The 18300-nt window shown below is 44.2% G+C and overlaps 1 protein-coding gene across 1 annotated transcript in view; it reads left to right on the plus strand.

Moving 5' to 3' along the window:
* FARP1 (FERM, RhoGEF (ARHGEF) and pleckstrin domain protein 1 (chondrocyte-derived)) overlaps window positions 1–18300 on the plus strand; it is a 175508-nt gene that overhangs the window by 135615 nt on the left and 21593 nt on the right. Inside the window, exons 13-15 of the mRNA XM_009333330.1 lie at window positions 5596–5783; window positions 7662–7751; window positions 11011–11144. Of these exons, the coding sequence (XP_009331605.1) occupies window positions 5596–5783; window positions 7662–7751; window positions 11011–11144 (412 nt within the window). The remainder of the gene's footprint in view (window positions 1–5595; window positions 5784–7661; window positions 7752–11010; window positions 11145–18300) is intronic.

The raw sequence follows: 18300 nt of genomic DNA on the forward strand, positions 1-18300 counted from the left end.
TCCTTCTATATGTTGCTCTATTTCTGTCTGGAAAGATCAAGGCTAGACAAAGGACTGATGCCCAGTGACCTTGCATTCTTCCCAGGCTGTAATGTTCACTCTTTGTTCTTAAGATGTGAGTATACCCTGATGTAGGCCAACAGCAGTTACTGTCTGATTTCACACTCACCGCTGTCTAATACTGCAGTATACCAATAAAGCATGGACCTTTACCAACTGGAGAGGTTGCTGGCTACTAAACCAACACCAAGCTTGATGAGACTATAAGCATGTCAAGCCATTTAACTGTGTATGCATGGAATTAATTTTTTTTAATTATTTTTCATTTTACCTGTACTGAAGGCTTTTACTCATTCTAACTGGTATTTTGCTGTAAAACTGTCACTGGTTTAATTGTTCTGTCCATTTGCTGGCTGATGCTTTGTCCTAAATATGAGGAAATTGGTTCATTGAGAAGGTGTACCATTCTCCCAAATCCCTGCCACTCACTGCCACTCCTGCCATGGGCACAGAAAAGGAAGCTGTGAGGTCAAAGCGAACCTTTCTCCCTGTCGTGTTCCTCTTCAAGCCAGGCAGGGTTATTGATTATGTGTGACATCAGATCTCTTCCTGAGTTGTTTTTTCTTTCCGTTCCTCCTCAAATTCTTTGGTACTGCGTGCAGGGATGTTTGTACATAAATTTATGGTTGATGTATAACTACTTTTCAAGATCTTTAATTCTAACAAACTGTATCCAGCACTCCAGCTTGTTTTGTTTAATGAGGAAGAGGAGTGCAGCCTAATGAACTGGTCCCCCTCGAGCTTTCATGGAAGTCAGCGGGGGTTGGTTCTTGTGTTGAGGGAGAGCAGAGCAGAATCTCCATCCCGTATCTCTCTTAGTTTAGCAGCGTGACTGTGCCTGGTTCACAGCTGGGGAGAGAAGGGATGGACACCCTTATTAAACTCTTCTCCAATCTAAGGTACTTCAGTCATCAGTGAAGTGCATATGAAAACTGCCGCTTCATCTGGTACTGTCTGTCCCCCCTGTCATTTTGTACTATGTGTCTTTCTCTGACCAAAACTTTTAGGTAGACGTTAGAGGTATGCAACCACTGTGACTATGGAAGATTAAGCTAGACCTAACTGTGTGGCCACAGCAGCGACAGCTCAGTCAGATACTTTCTTATTAAAGAGCCTTCATAAGTGGTATGCTCAGTGATGCAAAGGACAAAGGGGCAACAGCTTGGGTTTCACGTACCAGACTGGAGTTTAGAAAACACTCATCTGCCCTTAAAGCAGAGTAAAAGCTTCCCCTGACTGCAGAGCAGTCTGTGGAGCAGGCCTAAGAGAGAATAAGCCCTACAACGTTCCAGGTATTGAGAAAGGTGCTTTTCTAGTTCTTAACACATTTTAATTTCTAGTAATAAACCTATCAACCTTGAGAACAATATAACCCTTAACAGCTGAGTTAGAGTGTACATGAAGTTTTCCAGCAGAATTTCAGTCACCTTCAGTAATGGTTGATGTTTCCTCTCAGTTTCCATTATTGAGTCATGTTCACTTCTTGGTACTCCACAGAGGAGGAACATATCCAGGAGCATCTTAACACTGCTGTACTCTTCCTTGCTGTTAAAACACAGTGTATAGGGATAGGAGCTGTTTGTTTTGAAGCAGATGAAGAATACTAAATGGCATGAGTTTGTTACTTAGCAGTTTCAGGAGAAAAAGAGTAGAGGAGGAGTATCTTCAGGATACATTGAGTCCCATGTATCTTCCTCACAAAGAGGGGAGCCCTCACATGTCACAAGTCTCTAACTAGGGATTTCAGGTCATCTTATGCTGTCTCTGTAGTCAACAAAGAAAGAGGCAGCAGGCAGTTCAGCTCACCTATGATTTGAATTGACCTCTGGGAGGGACTTTCTTCATCAACTGAAAAGTACTGATTTGTGCTGTTTTATCCTTGGTAGTGAGCATGTTTTAAAGCAGTATAGCTCAGCCAGCCCAAGTCTCCATAGGTGCCAACCTCAGCACCAGTCCCTATGGGTTAACGTCTGTGCATGATGGGAGCCTAGCGTAAAGCAGATATTGCTGGTGGGATGGATCACGGCCGGCCAGCCAAGTGGAGAGCCCAGCCTGCCCCTCTCTGGCTGGGCACCCACAGCTTGCCATCACTCCCGTGCATTCCCACCACCAAATTGCAGCAAGCAACTGTGATATGTGTGTTTTGACAGCGGTATAGCTATTAAGTATTTGATTTTAACCACTGGTTTCATTTTACTTAGCACATGGAACGCGTATGTTAATGGGGAGTGATTTGAGATATGTGTAAAGCTAGCATGATAACCCACAGTTTCATGTCCTGTGGCCGTGTAAAAAACGCCATTGTTGTTTCGTAGATTTTTTTCAAGTTAGCTTTCAATCAAGGTTTACTTTTTCTGTCACCTTCCCTACTGCAGCACCTTTCCTTAATGTCTGGAGAGTAAACTAGCTCAGTGGAACTAAGAACCACTCCAGGTATTTTGGCATTGATGGGCTAATCTGGCATACCGTGATAAAGTGCATTCTCATTGTTTGCCACTGTGTTTGTTTCTCTTCTTAAACACCAAGCTTAGAAAAGAATTGAAGCACATGCTTAATTCCTGCCCACTCCACCATGGGTATAATTTTACTATATGCTCAAGCAATCCTTAGATAAACATCCTTTTGTACTTGCCTCTTGGTTGTGTGTATATAGTTGGCTCCATTATATTTGAAAGATGGCCCAAGTCTGAATCTAAATAAAAATCACTTGAAGTACGAGCAAAGCCAATTCCATGTTACCAGCCACAAACCTTTTAGGTCTCCGATGTGCTGTGCAGTACCACTTGATATCTGGCAACTGGCATGTTAATAATTGCCTGTCAATCAGTGAATCCTTTAGGGTAAAATGTGAGGAATTTCAGTACCTTGTAAATAAGATTGGTCTTCTCCTTTCTGCTTCTGTTTATATTCTGCAGTATGTAGTTGATGAGTAGAGCCTGTATGAATATACTTTTCTGTGGCAGGAGGTCAGATGAAACACTGAGAAAAGACCATTTGGTTAATGCAGGTTATTTGTTCCTCACCTCCATGAAAAAGAGCAAGTCACTTAGCAGCATTGCCATGACCCATCAGCATGACGTATGTCCTGATTGATTGGTGATGAGCGAGAGAAGACCTTCCATTTTCATTTCTTCATGACTTACTGACTTTCTCACAGCAGAACGAGTTTGTTTCCCACCTTTACCAGAATAACATCCAATGTGTTGATCTTTATGGTTGCATTGGTTGTAATTAGGCCCCAGAATGTGCTAATGTAACAGCATTTTGAGGCCCTTTTGTAATATAGTCACTTTCTTATACCTGGCTTTAATGTTCACTTGTTCAGCGTATTGGCGGATGGGGTCTAACTGAGCTCTTGCTTGTAGATGGTGGCGGTTGGATTTGGTCACTGCTCATGTCCACGTTGATACCAAAAAGGAGGATGTAGCATTTCAACTTGCTGCAAAATAACTTTGAGAATGTCAGTGATGTATTGGTGTGCAAGTCTTTAATCAACGGGGTGTATACTCAATGCTGTGAGCCACCAGGCACAGTTTTTTGTGATGCTTTCCATAATACTTTTCCCAAATCGTGTCTTCCAACTGTAGGTTAGGAAGTCTTTTTAATTTGTTGTCCATTTGAAATTTTATAGCTTGAAATACTTGAGTTGTACTGATAAAAATTCCAGTACATCAGAAGTTAGACCTAGGGTTATAAATAAGTAGGTAGATATGTCAATATATCTATATCTATCTATCACAGATAGGTGCTGTTTAACTTCTAGACTATAATGCCTGTGAACTCCTCACAGAGGTGCAAATCATTTATTTGCTGTCATATGACAGGCATAGTGCCAGAATTTCTTTGTTTCCATGTTTGAGGTGATACCACTTTTCTTATGTCTTTTGTAATGTAGAGTTAAGTACTTTTAACCTTACAACCTTGCTATTAATCTGTTTCACTATTTCTCAATGATGAATTCAATTTCTTTTGAAAACACTGTATACAGTTGTGTGCTAGTGTCAATAAAATTGACATTTGTGTAACAAGCTGTGGCATTTTCTCAAATTTCACTGAACATTGATTTAGTGTGAAACTGTTGGTAAATCCTTTCTTGTTAGCTGTAATAATACAGACCTTTATTTCAGACAAATACTGCTTTGACTTTGATTTATAATAGGCTACATAACTGTCATGATTACATAAACTGATAACTGTATTGTTTTTTTCCTTCTCTTTTCAAAGGAATGACATATAAACATGAACTGGTTTGGAATTGGAAAACATTCATGTTCTAGCAATAAATCATGAGTTCTTCCAGAAAATAAATAGGTTTTACTACTGGCCTAATTATATTTATTGGTGCCTCTGTTTTACTGGAGTATCTCAGCTGTGTTGTAGCAACAGGAACACTTACCTATCATAATCTAGGGAGGACATAAACACATGACAGTAAAATGTATTTGACCTTAATTATATATGGCGATGTATGTGTTTTACATTTAATCCTAGACAGCCTATTAGCTGTGGTAATCAAGAGCTTGTCACTTTTTTTTGGTTGGATTTTAATGTGTGATGCCAAAATGGTACAGACTGTAAATGTTCTTCCACATGACAGATCCCATCTTCTTAAACAGATTTAGATTTTCAGAGGTTTGGAGGAGGGGACAACTGGGAGAACACTGGGCATTTCTGGCAAACTCTTTCCTTTGTGCGGTCAGTAGTCTGGCTGCCTCCCAGAAGACAAAATGCTAATTTCAGTAATATTTAATGTAGTGTATATGAATCCATGGAAGTGTAATTAATTGTCTAATTCTTTAATATTTTTAATCCAAAATTAAGTGGGACTTTATATCTGTGATAATCTAAAGTTGTCATGCTTTGTGCATTAAAAGTATTGCTTTTCTTATGTAAATGTAATGCTAGCATTTCCATCCCAAACAATCAGAGGAGCATGGAAAGACCTACAAGGTATAATATACAAACTTGTGTTGTGTGTAGAAATTGGGGAACTAGTGGTTTTCTCCCTTCATGTTAGATCTGACTGGTCTTAGCAGCAACACTGCTGTAGAAAGTCATCATTTCTTTTTCTCTAGACTTCCACTAGATAAATTTGTTCTAACTTGTGTCCTGTAGCTCCCTATGAAGTACCGATTTGAGTCTCTGAAGTTCTACTTTGCTAGAAAGAATGGCACTCCTAGGGTGACTCCCTTATTGTTGTATTTATTCTCTTTCATAGAGTGGATTACAATGGTGAAAAATTTGGTATTGATATGATGTTTAGCAGTAAATATTGCAGCTCAGTCATGTATGCCTTGATCCTTTCCCTGCAGAGATACTACAGTTTCATCAGCTAAAAGAATGCTCCAGTCCCTTGATTAATGCAAGTGGATGCAGTTCCTCTGGCTTCAAGTCCGTTTGGACTAGTTTGAGGACCCTGATGGCTGTGTCTTGTAGTGTAATTTCACATGCTGCAACTTAAGGTTGTAATTCTTTTTGGCACTTTCTAGAGATAGCCTGTCCTAACTGATTTCTCTTTTACCATTTTTTTAGCAGGTTCTCTGACTGGCAGCCCTCACCTTTCAGAGCTTTCCATCAATTCCCAAGGAGGACCATCGGTGGCAAATATGTCTTTATCTCCAAACTTGAGCCCTGATGCCAAGCAGTCATCTCCCTTGATCAGCCCTTTGCTGAATGACCCATCATGCATCAGGACTGACGATGAAGAAGAGGTCAAAAGAAAGGTAAAGCAGAGGCAGTTGGCCTTGGCTCCCTTCTCTGTGTTGTGTTGCGACTACTGCCATTTGTCAAAGTGACTAATATCTAGACCCCCTGCAGCTTCCTCATCATAGATCCACACAGATAACTTGAGTTGGGTCGCCTGGTATCTGCTGTCCTCAGTCACGGTGTGTCCAAGAGCATCCCTGTGCTCCTGAGGCCAAACTCACAGTTTGGAGTGGGTCAGGCCAGAACCACAGAACTGCTGTAGCTGAGGGCTCAATGCCCTGGATTCGTCCTCCTGAACAGAGGTGCAGGAGTTAGGGTCCCCAGCTCCTCTTTAAGCAGCAGAGAGAAGATAGGTGGCTCTGTGTCCCTAAGGTTAATGTGGGATAAATCTGGGCCAGTCCTGTTGGTTGCAACCTTAAGAGCTTGTTTTGACAGGGTCTCCTGTAAATCTAGCTTGTTTTTAAGGAGTGGAGTTTGGTAGTTTGTTGTAGCAAAACAGTGAACTCCAATGTATTATTGGCGGGAGAATTTCCAGGTGACAGAAGGAAAAGGAACAGCGTTGAGCCTGTGCAGGAGTGTCCAACCCCGTCTCTCCAGTCTGTCTCTGCTGGGAGCACCACTGGGAGAATTTGGTTGTGGGAGTAGAAATGCTCTCTTTGAGCCAGAGCCTGCAGCGTTCAGCTGGGAGTGTTTGGCTCAGCCCCATCATTGCAGCAAAGCCATAAGGGAGCATCACATTCAAAACTGCTTTTCAAAGACAGAAGTGATTCTGTCTGAGCCAGGGTATTCTGGATGTCTGCTGGCTCGTCCCTCCTGTGCTGCAAGGCGAGAGGGGGTTGGTCTTCTCCTTCTGTTGCTTGCTTTTTCTCCTGAACTGGGAGCATCTCAGAAGGAAGGAGGTAGGAACTCAGATGGCTTCGCTGGAAAGTGGGAGCATGTGTAAGGAAGATCTCTTTCCCCACTGTGCTTAGTTAGCAAGATATGTGAGAGAAATTTGAGAAGAAGAAAAGCCAAGAATCAGTTAATAGACTTGACGATTCTCTGTGCCAGTCCAAGTTACAGCAGCCAGTGACTGCTGTAGCTTATACCAAGCTGATGGTGGTTCCTATGGGGTTGTATACTGACTAGGAAATGCCCACACAGTCTCCCCTGGCATCTCTTTCTAGTGCATCCTCTGCATCGCTAATCTTCAGGGAGGAAATGTAGAAGCAGAAGATTGATAGATATTTTGCTCTTCCTTTTTGCTTCCTGAGCAACACAGAGCAAGATCAATTGGGATCCTTTAGCTCTTCAGAATTAGGAGGGCAAAACCACTTTTGCCTCTTGGGTAACACAGGAGGATTTGGGGTTTTTTTCTTGAAATTTGAAATCTGTAGCTTACCCTAAAATTCTTCCCCTCTCCCACTGTTAGGTTGTCCAGCCTCACTGGGAAAATTTTACGGATTTGATTTTTTTGGAGAGTATTTGTACTGTGGATTCTTACCCTGACAATGAAACTTATAATAATCAGACACTAATTTTTGTCATCTTGTCAAATTTGACATTTGTCAAATTTTATTCAAATGGTTATCTAGCCTGCAAAGGGTTTCTCTGTGAACTTCAGAATATGTCCAGATGTGTGGAATAAGCTGAAAGGAACATCAGCACCCCAAAGCTGTAAAAATCACCTTGGCAGAAAAGAAGTCTCTCAAGAACCCATAGAAAGTGCTTGTTCTCTTGCGTTTGCAAGGAAGGATTGTTTTCAGGGTTTAGGAACATTCAAGCATGAGTCACAGTAACCACAAGCAAGGGTCACTAGTTTGTAACTCTCTTGATGATTGTTGTCTGCAGTTTTTTTCCTACAGAAAGCAGCTCCATAAAAGCAGATGAAAACCTAATGTGTTTGCAATTTGCAGAGATTCCCAACCGAGAAAGCTTACTTCATTGCTAAAGAAGTAGCGACCACAGAACGAACATACCTGAAGGACCTTGAAGTCATCACATCGGTATGTTTACTTGAGCATTACTCATGAAACATGTGAAGCTCTAGTCAGCAGTAGTATTTCATCTGCTCCATTTAACATCTTAGCTGTTCCATGCTACTTTTATATTCTGCACCGTAGGTATTCTCTGCAGTGCACAGGAGTACAGCTGTAGGGAGGAAATAACACAAAAAGCAGAAAGTAGAGATTTGCACTGTGGTTAGTAACATGCACTACGGAACTCTGTCAGGTTGAGGAACTTGGGACACAGTTCAGTTATTTTTTCCTTGCTCTCATACTTTGTGGTTGTAATTACTAAAAATGCCTGTGGGTTTTCAATGACTTCTCTTAAAACTCAAGTAGCTCCCTAGGGGGACATATAAATGTTTTCTCCTGGATTAAATGCCCTCCATTTAACATGAAATATTGTGCAGTACCTATTTGAATGATTCTGATTTTTAGGTAAGTGAAACTGTCTGTTAAACGAGTCATTAATCTGTAGCATCTGATCAGAGTGTGATTGTTAAAATCACCAAGGCAAATATATGCCGCCTTTGCACACACACCAACAGTCTTGTTTAACTTCCAAGAGTAACATGCACAAGATTTGGCCTTAAATAACAATTGTCTGTAAAAGCACACTGGATCCAAAACCTCTCATGGTATTTCAGCAGGGATGCCAGCTCCAGACCTCCCAGCTCTTGAATCGCCCAGTGTGTGAAACTCTGTGAGGTGTGTTGCCAACGCCTGCGTTGAGTGTTGTGGTAGGAGGACATAGAATCATAGAATCGTTTAGGTTGGAAAAGACCTTTAAGATCATCAAGTCCAACCGTTAACCTAGCACTGCCAAGTCCACCACTAAACCGTGTCCCTAAGCACCACATCTGCACATCTTTTAAATACCTCCAGGGATGGTGACTCAACCACTTCCCTGGGCAGCCTGTTCCCATGCTTGACAACCCTTTCAGTGAAGAAATTTTTCCTAATATCCAAACTAAACCTCCCCTGGTGCAACTTGAGGCCATTCCTCTTGCCCTATTACTTGTTACTTGGGAGAAGAGACCGCCACCCACCTTGCTACAACCTCCTTTCAGGTAGTTGTAGAGAGCAATGAGGTCTCCCCTCAGCCTCCTTTTCTCCAGGCTAAACAGTCCCAGTTCCCTCAGCCGCTCCTCACAGGACTTGTTCTCCAGACCCCTCACCAGCTTTGTTGCCCTTCTCTGGACACGCTCCAGCACCTCAATGTCCTTCTTGTGGTGAGGGGCCCAAAACTGAACACAGTATTTGAGGTGCGGCCTCACCAGTGCCGAGTACAGGGGGACAATCACTTCCCTACTCCTGCTGGCTACACTGTTTCTGATACAGGCCAGGATGCCATTGGCCTTCTTGGCCGCCTGGGCACACTGCCGGCTCATGTTCAGCCGGCTGTCGACCAGCACCCCCAGGTCCTTTTCCGCCAGGCAGCTTTCCAGCCACTCTTCCCCAAGCCTGCAGCACTGCACGGGGTTGTTGTGGCCCAAGTGCAGGACCCGGCACTTGGCCTTGTTGAAGCTCATACAGTTGGCCTCGGCCCATCGATCCAGCCTGTCCAGGTCCCTCTGCAGAGCCTTCCTACCCTCAAGCAGATCAACACTGCCGCCCAACTTGGTGTCGTCTGCAAACTTACTGAGGGAGCACTCAATCCCCTCGTCCAGATCATTGATAAAGATCTTGAACAGAACTGGCCCCAAAACTGAGTCCTGGGGAACACCGCTTGTGACCAGCCACCAACTGGATCCATTCACCACAACTCTTTTGGGCCTGGCCATCCAGACAGGCTGCAGGGAAGAATCTGTTGGTACCAGCTGGGAACCAGGGAGAGACACCTTCTCCCCAGCTTCTCGTCTGTTCCAGGAGCCCACATGGCAGATGCAGCTGATCTGATGCCAGCTGAGACATAGCCAATGTAGGCTGGAGCAGCATGGTTGTTACAGGCAGCAAGATAGCTGTGGCTCCACTGCCTACTTACCCTGGCTTTCTGGGAAGCCAGGCCAATGAGGGAAGAGGCCAGGTTCTGTGGGACAGTGGTCATTGCTGCAGTCTCAACAGCAGATATGCTGTTCTCATCTTCTGTTTCACCCAGTGGCTGTAGAAACAGAAAGTTTTAGCTCTTCAGAGCTAAACCCCATTTCCCACCCTGGCCTTTATTCTTGTGGTAGCCAAATTTGAATTTGCTGTGTCACGAAGAGGCATACAACTGGCTCTAAGCTAATCATCAGGCCCATCAGCTGTGTCCCACAGATGTCTGGCCCAAGAGGCCACTGAGAGTGAACAAGTAGCCAGCATCATTGGAAAAAGTAGAAGGAACGAGTGTCGTGTATGAATTTTGAGGCTTTGTAGGTGTGCAGTTCTTCAACCTTAGCTCTGCTCAGTGCAGAAATAAGGTGGGGGAGAGGGACGCTTGGGAGGGATCTCTCTTTATCCCAGGTCTGGGTCAGCTCCAGCTGATGCAGTGTCAATCAAGACTATGGTCCCAACAGCCTTCTAGGCACTGCTGGAAGTCAACCATAGATAGCTGGAACCCCTCCGGGCAGTGAGGAGGGAGTAGTGTTATCATGTTGAAGATAATAGTCTGTGCCACCTTAGCAAGCCCCCTAGTCCTATGGCTTTACATCACCCGTAGGTCTATTAGGGTGAAATAAAGAGAATATGGAGCAAAACTGAGCAGGAGCCTGTTGCAGTCTTAACAGTGTTTGGCACTGACCCTCCTATTTTCTGCTACTAGCGTCTTGGAAGTCCGAAGTACCATCCTTCTACTTGTTCACTTTGCAAAGCACATGATGTTCTTTATCTGCACACAGCAACATGGGCTTGAGTGCTTACTGTACCAACTCCTGCCAAAGGGATTTCAGACAGAACTCAGCAAAAGAAAATGCAGAGCATATTTTTTGTTTTTACTGGAACATTTGCAAGTGTTGCAAGTATTGCAATACTCTTTCTCTTGCATTTGCAAATTCAGTTTGTATTGACCAACCAGTTTGGTCTTAAAAAGAATTTTCAAGATTTGATCAGTGGTGGCAAAGGGGAAGGGAGTTTCTTTTTTAACTATGCAGGGCCTGACTGCTTATAAGAGTACCAGTTCAGCATATAGGAGTGTCAGGGGTAGCCTGGGTTGTATTCTTAGTGGCAGCTAAATAAGGTCCTTACTGGGTTAGGTGTATTTGGGTTAGGTGTATAAAGACAGCAAATGATCATACCTGCTGCATTCCACCCCCTGATAATTTTGCTTCTTTTTTCTTTGTAGTGGTTTCAGAGTGCAGTGAGTAAAGAGGATTGCATGCCCGAAACACTGAAAAATCTCATTTTCTCCAACTTCGAACCTTTGCACAAATTTCACACTGGTTTTCTCAAGGAAATTGAGCAGAGACTTGCTCTGTGGTAAGATTGTTGTTTGTTATTTAACTGTGTTATTTCATGCAGTTTAGCATTTTTGCATTCCCTTTTTGCTAACTCTTTGTGATCTACTGTAGTGATTCATTTGTGAAAGTCACAGATGTTGGTTATTAACAGACTGGGTATATTGAATCATGCTTTGTTCGTGTTTACTCGACAAACTGTTGTTCGGATATCTCAGTCAGGTACAGACATATGCAAATGAGATCATAATTCTGGATGAAGCTTTCTCTTGCCAAATGTCAGTGTTTCTCTGTGGCAGCTCTTCTGAAAAACATGTTGCAAGCAAGGCTTATCAGTAATAAAGAGGGAGCGGCGAAGGACCAAGTCCTGTTTCTGTCAAATAGGTGTAGGCTGGGGGGGATTTCAGAGACCAGCTTCCCATTCTGCAGCACCGCAGCTTTGACACTCCCGGGGTCTACAGTGCACTCTACAACTTGACAGAGTGTTGGAAGAGGACACTGGGCTTAAAAATTATCTATCCTTAGCATAATAGTGACAGTAAAACATGGCATTTTTGTGAAATAGCTATGAAGTGAGTAATTCTTCCCTGGCAGCACTCTTACCTCAGTTCATTTGACCACTGATATCTGAGCAGAGGCAGCACACAGAAGCCCTCTCCTTCCTCTGATTAGACCTGCCTGGACTAGATTGTCTTGCTCTGTGTAGGCATTTTTTGCTAGTTTATCTTTGGTGCTGGAGGCCCAGCTTTTTCTTCTCGGTTAGAAAAGTGACAATGGAAAATCACGCGAAAGCAGAGCAGGCAGACCTGATGAGTGCTAATAAGTTTAATGCCTCTTTAACTAATTAATCAAAACAAAAACAAAACACAGTCTTAGAGCGTGTGAGTTTAGCTCTTGTGATGTGATGAGCGAGGTCATTGAATTGAGAGCACAACACATCGCAGACTGGTGCTATCCAAACCCACCCTGCACAGTTCCAGAATTAGCAGGTATTTTCTGGGGAGAGGAGAACGTGATACTGCCTCTGTAGGATTAACAGTAGTTGGGGTTAATCCCCAACTAGTTGGGGTTAAGGGTGAGTGGTGAGAAAAGGAAAATTTATACAGTTAGTAAAGGGCCAGGTTCTGCTCTCCCTCAGACCAGTCTAATCTAGCGAGCTTACTGGGTGCTGATTCCTGGGGCACATGTTGAAATAGAGATTCCCCCTATATCCTTCTGGTTCCTGGTGGCATTACAGGTGGATGCCAACCTCCTGTTCAGGTGTGATGTTTTTCAAAAATTGGATGATGCTGCAATAACAGCCTGCTGTGGAAAGGTGGCATTGTAGTAAGTGGGGTGAGGTATGTTAAAAGGCAGAAAGAATATTTAGGCTTTTAGACTTTCCATGGTTTTATTTTGTTTCTCCTTTCCAGTTAGCTTCTTTTAGAGATGAGTAGACATTTTGTTTTGCAGCTTTTCCTTATGTCCTAAAGCTACAGTTTCGCAGAGTGGTAAACTTCAGTTTAAGGCTCCTAATATCATATTTAAACTGCAGTTACTCTATGATGTAAAGTGCTGATCTGCTGCAAAGGTACTTTGCAATCCAAATTTGTTCAAAAATATTCTGCTGAGGTGAATGTGTCCCAGCTGGGCACCTCATTCTGACTTTGTCAGCTCAGCTATTGCATGTCCTTCCACAGTTAGTGTAAAGCCACTGGGAATTCTCTGTCGGCTGCTCTGATTCATTTGACAGGAATGCAGTCACGTTCCTGCCCCTGGTCTGCATCCAGTTTGCAACCAACAGCATGGGTTTACCTAACACAGTACCACTGTTGTAGATGGTGTTTGTTTTTAAAGTTCTGGAAGATTTGAATACGTGCCTTGGAAAGGGAGGTGGATTTGTTGGCAGGTGTTATTTTGGAGGTGTTGGTGTTTTTATATGATGTTGCAGATGCCGAGATAAGCTGCAAGCAATAAACTATCCTATAGAGACTACTGTTTAATTAAATGGTGAGTGACAAAAAGAAACAGCCCCTCAGCGTGTAGAAGAAGAAGCCGGTGGCAATATTGTAGGGAATTTCTTCGTCAGTGTGGTCAAGGTCACCTAGCTCAATGTCCGTACTGTCATGATTGTACCTATGTTTTTGGCCCCGGGTGGTTTTAAGCTAGCGTGGCCCTGTTCACCACCACGGCGCAGAGCCTCTACATCAGCTGCACAGTTCCTCACAGGCCTGGCTGAGCCGGTGGCACTGCTGCAGGCAGGTGTGGGCAGGGTTCAAGCCAACTCATTTAAATCTGACTCTTCTATGTCAGCTTTTTTAAATTTCCAGGTGGGTGGAGGGGGGAGGAAGGTGGGACGCTTGTCCTGAGACATGAGCGTGTTCTGCATTTGTCAGAGGATGGCAAGTCCTACAAAAGAGGGCCTTTGAATGAAAGGGTTGTGGAATTCATCAAGCTACTGGAGGCCCCTAGCTACCCAGGTGTGTTGTGGGAGCTTGTCTGAGAGGAAGAGCCTCCCGCAACCAGTCATCTGTGTTCCCCTAGTGAGTAGGATACTGGGTTTTATCAACCTAAAGTGCAGTTCAGCCTGCTCGCTCTGCCTAGACATCAGTGTGTTTGTCTAAGGTTTGTTTCAAACCTTCGTGCTGCGTGTTGGGAGATCTTACGGGAGGCCATTCCCTGGTCTCTTAGGACTTGGATCACATTGAAGCTGATGCTCTGCAAAAGAGCCGTGAGGAGAGCAAGGCCAGGGGAGGATTGCACGTAACAATTGTCAGATGGCTCTGTGCTTTTAATTTGTTCAAACATCTATAGACTTTTAGTATTTGGCTCAAAGAAGCTCAGGTCGTGCACGTTATTAAAAGCATTCCTGGCTTGCTTGAAGGCTTCTGAACTGTTTGAATCTGCCATCAGAGGCAGACTGTTTGCTGCTGAACATTTTAAGGGCTGGTATCCTTTTGACCCAGTTATAGATTCTGGCAGGTCTGATTTGTTTCTTTACACAATTCACCCATTTTTCTCTTTAGTACTGCATTTCTTAAGAGCAGCAGATCTCAGTGTCTAGTGCATAGTGAGAAAGTTTTTAACAAGACGTGAATTGATAGAATGATGCTGACACCAATAGCCAACTGCAGAATATAGGAAGTTGCTGCATTTTTCACAGCCAGAGTTTCTTTCTGGCCATGAAACTGATTGCACGGCATCCTAAGATCTGGTCAATGTTTCTGCCCTGCCTGTGCTGTTGCTGGGTCGGTGAAGCAGCCCACGAATCCTATCGGTTGCCCTGACTGTGCTGAGCCCTCTGTTCACGAGACTGACCATGTTCCTGGCACCAAGTGAAAATACCGCACTAGAGGCCCTGTGGTTTGAGGAGAGGAAGGATGACCTTTGGTGGATGCAGGGAGGCAGCAGGCAGGCATGGGGCTCTGCCCCCTCGCACAGCAAGGGAGGAGGAGGGAAAAAGAGCAGGAAGCTGCCTGAGGTGGGAGAGGGAACAGTGCACGTCAGGCTGTCCTGTTAGCAAGGGCCAGGAGAGGTGCGTCCGGCACCCAGGCACCCAGGTCCTGGCTACCAGGACTCGTCTAGGTTGCTCCTCAGCAAGGCTTTAGGTGAAGGGCCAGGAGTTCCCAACCCTTTCTGCTGGGAGAAAATATGGGAGGAATATCTCAGTGACTTAAAGTTGGCTCCTATTTCCCAGGGCCTGAGAGATTTTATGGCAAGAAGGAAGAGGCGTGGGCAGTGCAGGCAGAGCATGACATGCTCCATTAACATCTGGCCAGTTGAATCTGAGAAGTCAGTTAGGTTTTGCTCCTTCATTTATCTAAGCTGTTTAATAGGCTATTCATTTGGGCCACAAGCACCATTTTCCAGCCAAAAAAATAGAGCTTATCTTCCCACAGGCCTTTAAATGTTTGTATTACAAGTTTCCAAACATTTCTGTAAATTCTGACGGAAGGTGGCAAATGGAGAACCATAAATTTCCCCCCCTTGGTCGACCGCTAAGCATTGCAGAGAGCAATGCTAGAGCAAGCCAGGATAGCCATTTCTGTCCTAGGAAGCCCTATCAGGTAGCATGAATCTGCATTTTGGGCTTTATCCATGTGCTAGGAAGAAAAAGCATTATGTACTTTCCAGAAATGCAGGCAGACTTACCTTCTCCCAGGGAAGGCGGTAATTTGACTCCCAGTTGACAGGCACTTCTGAGGAAAGCTGCTACTCAGTACTACCAGATGTGCCTGAGAAGTGTGCGGCTGGTAATTTGCAAAAAAAAGCTCTTAGATCTTAGCATATGAAAGGAGAAGGCTCAATCAGGATTCATGGAAGCCAGTTTGAAAACTGTAATAAAAAGCACGCAGGGAGGTGTAGGAAGATGGGCTAAATGTTGATTTATTAACCATTTTTTGTTTGGGAAGTAGTACTTGCCGTCAGGAAGAACAGCCTGATAAACAATTTATATAAACAAGATAGCGGTCCTTATCTGCCTTCTCAAATGCACGAGGGCTGACTGTTCAGCTGGTTCTGCATGCCTGGTGAAGAGGGATGAAGAGGACAGTTTCCAAAGTGTCTTTGTCCTATGTACAGAAATGAAGTATGTATTTGTGGTGTAAACCTCCGAGTCATGCAGTGTGGACTCCTGAGACAAAGACATTAAGAGGCGCTCAGTACCAGTGCATTGCGCTTGCTTTTGAGAGGACGGTTTGCATTGCTGAAGTCACTTTTGGGTACTTCTGGGGATTAGAGCCATGCTACACCCAAATGAATTTGAAATGGTGGGAGGGAAATAGCTTGTCCAGGATCCATTAGTCACACCCAGAGCCACGTTACATTCATCTCTGTGGCTCTCCCAGGCGGGATGCGCACAGGATCGCCTCTGAGGAGGTGCCGCAGCAAGGTATGAAATGTTGTCGTGTTTTCAGTATATTTCCATGCAATGGTGTTACTTGCTCTGATCTCTTACCGTTTAAAAGCATTACTGATGCATGCTTGCTGTGGATCGGGTTTCTCCCACAACAGGGATAGCCAGCCCAATTTTTAAATGTGTGCACGCTCCCTGAAGCCTTGGTGGGATTCTGGGAAGCTCTGGTCGCTTCAGCAGTACATTGCATACCCCGGAAAGGACAGCTGCAGCGTTAGCTGGAATGGGCAGGGCAATAAGAGGCACTGTGTAACAGCAGGGTGTGAGCAAGGAAGAGGGTGTTTTGCTTTTATCGACTCTTCTTTTCCAGCTACAAAATGTTCCTCTTATTTAAAAGGCAGTTGTAATGGGGAATGTTTAAGGCATTTCTTAATATTAGAACTTTCGTTAATAATACTCTTAAAAAGTCAAAAGTGTCTTAAGTGCTCAAAGGCAAGCTACAGTATCCAGGAGGGAATGCTGTTCCTGAGCATGTAAGAGAAGGTCACACCCTGTAAATATCATTTGCTGCAGTTGATTTTTTTTTTGCTGCAGTTGAAGGGCTGCAATCAAAGTTTTTTATGTTCACCTGGGAAAAAAATCTCTGTTGAGATATCTTTCTCTCCTTCTTTGCCTTTCCACCATCCCCATCAAATTTCTGTTCCTTCTACTACCATTCCTGGATGATTGAGGATAGTATGGGCTGACTTGAGATTTCTTTCCATTCATTTTTCAGTGATGCACACTGAGAAGTTTATGTAATTGGAAAATCCAACATAGCTGCTTGCATAGTCCCTGTAAGTCGAGCTGGTGGCCATTTTTAGTAATATATAAGGTAGTGTCTGAGTTTCTTATCAGGTATAAAAGTGGGTCTCCTCCTCTTTGCTTGCAATTGTACACTTTCATTACTGTAGAAAGGAAGGGACTATTTGGAGAAAAATGGGAAATGAGCTTATTGTAGAATAATATCTCCACTATTCGTAGAATCATAGAGTCTCCACTATTCAGCATGGTTTTCAGTGGCTTTAGACCTCCCCGCACAATGTCAGTGGAGTGATGGCACATTATGTGTGGGGAAAGCTGCTCCTACATCTTCTGTGGAGCTGGGGGTCATAAATCAGCTCCTGATGAAAATTTGTAAGAACCTAGTCCCTGAGCTCTGTCCCTTGTCACCGGCAGATAGATAATCATGTCCGAACAGTGACCCATGAAAACAAGGAGAAAGAAGAACAATTTAGCCATCAACACATGTCGTGGTTTAACCTCAGTCGGCAACTAAGCACCGCACAGCCGCTCGCTCACTCCCCCCCACCCCCGGTGGGATGGGGGAGAGAATTGGAAAAGCACAAGTGAGAAAAACTCGTGGGTTGAGATAAAAACAGTTTAATAATTGAAATAAAATGATAATGATAATAATACGATAATAATAATAATACACAAAGCAAGTGATGCACAGTACAATTGCTCACCACCCGCCGACCGATGCCCAGCCAGTCCTCGAGCAGCGGCCCCCCCCGGCCAGCTTCCCCCAGTTTATGTACTGAGCATGACATCACATGGTATGGAATGTCCCTTTGGCCAGTTTGGCTGTGCCCCCTCCCAGCTTCTTGTGCACCTCCAGCCTTCTCAGTCGGTAGAGCATGGGAAACTAGAAAGTCCTTGGCCAGTGTAAGCATTACCTAGCAACAACTAAAACATCGGTGCCTTATCAATTTTGTTCCCAACCTAAATCCAAAACACAGCACTGTACCAGCTACTAGGAAGGAAATTAACTCTATCCCTCCCGAAACCAGGACAACACACAATAAATGAGCAGCTTCTTCCCCCACCAGCAAGCTGAGTGTTGTTATTCAAAACATACACCACAGGGAGAGCTCTCTTCTCAGCTGCTGCGCTTTGGGCTGTTGAAGCAGTAAGACACCATCTGATGGATCAGGTGTTTGGTTTTTATTTTAATATTCTGTGTGTTTGGATGAACCTTTTCTTGGGGTTTCTTTTCTTCTTGTTTACTTGGGATTTGCATGTTGAGGAGCTGGGGAAAGGGCAGTGTAGCGTAGGGGTTACTGTGGAGTCCCAGCAGAGAGCTGGGGTGGAGTGGAGGATGGCGTTCAGGAGGCAGATGCGAAGCCGTCGTGTTCCCCTACGCCTGGCTTCCACTTTCCCTGCCCCTCTGCTCCACATCACAGTCTACACACGTATGCACCATCCCCAGTGGGAAAATCACCTCTGTTGTTAGAGGTGGCACTTACATGGAAATAGAGACCCAAAGCAGGGAGAATGGCTGGAACAAGGAGCAATACCTGGC

Source organism: Pygoscelis adeliae, unplaced genomic scaffold, assembly GCF_000699105.1.
Source record: "Pygoscelis adeliae isolate BGI_AS28 unplaced genomic scaffold, ASM69910v1 Scaffold48, whole genome shotgun sequence".
In the NCBI taxonomy this organism is placed as follows: Eukaryota; Metazoa; Chordata; class Aves; order Sphenisciformes; family Spheniscidae; genus Pygoscelis; species Pygoscelis adeliae.